General features: G+C 43.7%; 2 protein-coding genes across 2 annotated transcripts in view; both read left to right on the top strand.

Moving 5' to 3' along the window:
• Positions 1 to 122: 122 nt before the first annotated feature.
• On the top strand, positions 123 to 1,403 carry LOC101856138 (steroid 17-alpha-hydroxylase/17,20 lyase-like). The gene has a single exon (XM_005110706.1). The coding sequence runs from the start codon at positions 123 to 125 to the stop codon at positions 1,401 to 1,403; it is 1,281 nt and encodes a 426-aa protein (XP_005110763.1).
• Positions 1,404 to 3,496: 2,093 nt separating this feature from the next.
• The window catches only part of LOC101855909 (cytochrome P450 2C31-like), a 5,118-nt gene continuing 3,601 nt past the window's right edge, over positions 3,497 to 5,013 (top strand). The window contains exon 1 of the mRNA XM_005110705.1: positions 3,497 to 3,507. Coding sequence (XP_005110762.1) covers positions 3,497 to 3,507 — 11 coding nt within the window. The remainder of the gene's footprint in view (positions 3,508 to 5,013) is intronic.

Genomic DNA, 5,013 nt, shown 5'->3' with positions numbered 1-5,013 from the left:
CCGGCCCCCCGTTCCTCCATGGACTCCGCACAGTGTTCGCTGCCCTGCGGGATAACAACCTGCACCAGATAGGCGAGATTTGGGCAAAGCAATATGGCGACCTGGTGGAAGTGAACGCCGGTATGGGAAAGATTGTATTTGTTAACGACTCCGACCTTGTCCGTCGACTGCTCTGTGATCCGGAGAATAGAGATATCACCAACGACAGACCCCCCACTTTCGGTGGAAAATACTTTTGTTACAATTACAAGAACATCATCACGGCAAACTTCGACACAGAGCTTGTGAAGAGGCGAAAGGTTTTCCATACAGCTTTAAAGGTATACGGAGATGGTGCCAACATGCTCGAAACACTCGTACTGGACATGAAGTCCAAGTTGAAAAACTATGAAGGCAACGTGCCTTTGAAAAACGAACTGAGCGATTTAATTCTTCGCGTTGTGGGGTTGCTTTTGAAAGGAAAACTTCTGGTTGACACAGATCTAGAAGTCATAACCAAATTTTTAGATACAGCTAATGAATGTTTCCAAATTGAGAACGATACAGTCTTGCAATTCTTTCCGTTAGCTCGTTTTATTCCCGGGCTAAAAATAAAGCGACTAGTTGATGATTTGTACTTATATCGTAAGGAACTCATAGACTCAATCTTCCTTAAGGTTAAAGAAGCTTATCTCCAAGGGGAAAAAAGCGGTGTTATCTCCGAGTTGTTGGAACAACAAAAGAAACTGGAAGAGGAAGGTCAATTTGAAATTCTGTCTGATGAGGTCATCATCACCCTGATAATGGACATCGTGGGTGCCTCGTATCTCAGCACGGCTTGTTCCATCAGTGGCTTGTTTCTGTATCTCATTAAAGATCAAAAGGCACAGGATCGAATCAACGGAGAAATCCAAAAGGTGATCGGGAACAGCACACCGGGTTTCTTACATCGACGACACATGCCTTACACAGAAGCTGCTATCTTGGAAATACTACGCATCTTGACCCTTGCGCCATTTTTGGTGCCCCACTTCGCCAACGCCGACCTGACCATAGATGGCTACACGATCCCCAAAGGCAGCACTCTCCTCCTCAACTCCTGGTACTTCCATCACCGCGATGACCACTGGGACCAACCCTGGAACTTCCGACCGGAACGCTTCCTGGACGGTAGTGGTCAGCTGGTTGACCCTGAACATCCACAGCGCAGGAAGTTGATGGTGTTCGGCACTGGGCGGCGGCTGTGTCCAGGGGAGAACTTTGCCAGGTCACGTCTCTTCCTCGTCCTGGTCACCTTACTCCAGCACTTCCGTTTTCTACCTCCTTCCGGGGAAACACTTCCGTCATCGCACCCCAAAGACTGGACCCTGGGGACTGTGTTCTCTCCGGGCAACTATCAGTGCAGGGTTGAGCTCAGAGCCTGAGGGATGGACGGCATCTTGACGTGACTCGACAAATATTTATGCACAACATAATAAATTGATTCCGTCTGGGAAGTAATTATATTTTAGACAAGAAAAAAATTACTCAAGAATTTTAATTTCGTCGGGCTAAAACTGTAACCTTCTACTTAATAAAAATACAACAGTACCACCTCCGACAACAACACAACCACAACAGTAGTAGCAGCAACAACATCAGCAAGAACCACAGCAACAGCAGCAGTAACATGAACAAGAAAGACAACATGAATAAAAACTACAACACACACATATTTAAAAACATAAACACTCGCTCAGACACTACGCATAGGCACCCACTCTCATCCCTGTCTGTCTGTCTGTCTGTCTGTCTGTCTGTCTGTCTGTCTGTCTGTCTGTCTGTCTGTCTGTCTGTCTGTCTGTCTGTCTGTCTGCCCTAGACGGCGGAGCAACCCACCTCCTACTCCCCTGCCACTACAATAACTCGACAGGACACGGAAGAGACGAATTTGAACAATGATTTTTAACATGCTGAAACATCAGTTGTAACGTTCGGTTAATGGATTGTTTGGATAATGACAAGGTTTTCTTACGTTGGATGTGTTGATACTTTATGTGCTTTGGTGTCCTTTATTTTACGGTCATAGCAAGGTTCCTGAAATAAGAGTTTGCTCCCTTCATGTAGACCAAGGTTGTACGTAAAAAAAACCCTCCCAACAACCGTCAAAGACATGTACTTGCGGCTTATTATCAGCTCTCTCAATTCCCGAAAAGAACTACTCGTGCATGGCTACACAGAGCTTTGACGTTGCCATTTTTAATTTCCAAGATGTTTGGTGTTCATCACACACACACACACACACACACACACACACACACACACACACACACACACACACACACACACACACACACACACACACACACACACACACACACACACACACACATTGAAACACTTTAAAAAGTAAAAAGTGGGACCTACCAGAGCCCCCCCCCCCCTAAAAAAACAACAAACCACACACACCCAAAAACCCCCTCTCAACAGGTCTGGTAGCTTCAACAACAACGAAAGCGACATATAGACGGTCCTGAAAGTCGCGACAACAGCAAAGAGAGGTGTCCTTACATTTTGTATCGGAGATGGGATTTTTTTTTTTGGTTAGTGTTTTACGGCGCTCGCAACTGCATAAGGTCATATGAGCGCGCGGAACACATTAAACTTTTTCAGTTGGTAAGAAATTTTAAATTTTGCCCGGGTGGCGGCCGAAGCCTTCTCTTATCGATTTTAGACCACCAAGGGATCTTTAACGTGCGCAACTTGCACACGGGCCCTCCGAGATTTTTCGCTCTTGTCCGAGAAGGCTAGGTGTAGATCTTTCCTACCAAAAGATCAGTGGTGTGGCTGAAAGACAGCAGTAAGAAGGAGCCAGGGAGTAGCAGTAGAAAGGGTGCAGAAAGAGTCCGGAGCCCAGAGGAGAGGGCAAAGGAAGTGATGGGGTGGGGGCAGAAAGAGGAGACGAAAGCACACGACAAAACATTGCTAGAGAGCAGGAAAGGAGGTAAAAGGAGACGATTTTAGAGAATATTTTTTTCGGTCGCTACCCGGATTCGAACCCGGGACCTTTGAATGAGAGGCCAACACCTTAACCTCTAGGTCACAAGACCCCCCTCGAAGAAAGGAGTGGTGGTGGCAGCGGACAGACACAGCGTTCACTTATCACAATGTGCCTGTTACTTCTATACCGTTTTATTTAAATAAACACATTTTGTAAATGTTGAGAACATAAAACCTATATATTTTTTGTTACATCCTTTCTTACTTCGATATTTGGGGAGTTTTTTGTTGTTGTTGTTCCTTTGTGAAACTAAAATAAATATTTCGTAATACGTGTCACGACGCGTTAATTCATACGCTCGTCAATTTTTGGGCATATAGAGTTATTGAAATCAACTTAGAGCGTGCCATTTTTCGTTTTTTTTTCCTTCTATATTTTTAGAAATAATAATAATACACTCTATCTATAATAGAAGTAGAGTATTAACGATTGAATGAGGTGGGCTCATCTGAAGTTGGAGGAAATATATACACGGACATGGCTAGAAAGTTTGGTGACTTCCAATGATTGGGAGTCTTTTAACACTGAAAATGTACATTTTTTTGTGCATTTGATCTACGTTTTCCCAGTAAAATCCTAACAGAAATGGAGTTTAAAATTAATATAATGTGTGCTGAGCCAATTAATAAGAATCGATACAGATTGCCGATCGAACTGAAAAATGTCAGTTTTTTTTTTCATTTTATTATTTTGTCGAGAGGCTTCCTTCATCCCACTACCACACATGTTGTAGTTCTGTCTTGGGGTCTCGTGCTTGGAAAAGCTTAAAATAAAATCAAACTTATAGAAATAAAAAGTCATATTTTTATGAAGTTGTCTTTTGTTACTTATGCCTACAGACAGTCCCATCTCCTCCCCCCTACCCCCCCCACCCATTTCTCTCTCTCTCTCTCTCTCTCTCTCTCTCTCTCTCTCTCTCTCTCTCTCTCTCTCTCTCTCTCTCTCTCTCTCTCCCTTCTCTTCTTCCCTCTTTCTCTCTTACTACACATACACACATTCTCTCTCTCTACATCTCTCTCTCTCTCTCTCTCTCTCTCTCTCTCTCTCTCTCTCTCTTTATCTCTCTCCCTCACACACACCCACGCACACACACACACACACACAAACACACAAATACAGACATACATCTATCTAGATTCTATCTATCTATCTAACATGCATACCCCCACCAGGGCAGTGCTATTGACTGAAGTTGTTTTTAGGCCATTCCCAAAGGGGGGGGGGGGGTATGAACATGTTCTGATCTTATGCACAGTAGAATTGTAAATGGGCTGATTTATCAATACCATGCTCATAATGTGCCTGAACAACATAGAGGGACCTGCTGCTTTTTCTTTCCTCATTCTTTCTATCGTTATTTTCCTCTACTTCTTTTGTATGTTTGTCACTCTCTTGTGAACTGCTATTTCCGGGTGCCTTGAACTTGAAAGTCGAAGCAGACTTTGTGCTGTTGAGGCTAGAGAGGTGAGCAGAGTAAGCCTGATTCCACGTTTGGACTTCTCTGTTGACATCTACCCCTTGGCGCTCATGCATGTATGACCTTAATATGCAGTCGTGAGCATCGTAAAACCTTACTAAAACTAACTAACATACTTGCACTCTCTCCGTCGTTCTGTCTGTCTGTGTATGTGTTTGTGTGTGTATGTGTGTGTATGTGTGTGTGCGTGTGTGTGTGTGTGTGTGTGTGTGTGTGTGTGTGTTTGTGTGTGTGTTTGTGTATATGAACGATAACTCGTGCGTGTGTGTGTTTATGTGTGTATACGTAACAACGTCAAAAACAAATGCGCAGAATAAGTATAAACAAACTTTGAACTGTATTGCAGGCCTAGCATCACACTAGAAGACACAACAGTTGGCTAATGTTTTTAAGATAAGATAAGCAAAGATACATCTTTATTGTCCAGATCCTGGCTCATTGGTTTGGTGTTTCACCACGTGTACACACACACACACACACACACACACACACACACACACACACACACAGAGAGAGA

This window comes from Aplysia californica, unplaced genomic scaffold (genome assembly GCF_000002075.1).
Source record: "Aplysia californica isolate F4 #8 unplaced genomic scaffold, AplCal3.0 scaffold00933, whole genome shotgun sequence".
Taxonomy (NCBI): domain Eukaryota; kingdom Metazoa; phylum Mollusca; class Gastropoda; order Aplysiida; family Aplysiidae; genus Aplysia; species Aplysia californica.
This window is presented reverse-complemented; position numbering and strand designations above follow the sequence as displayed.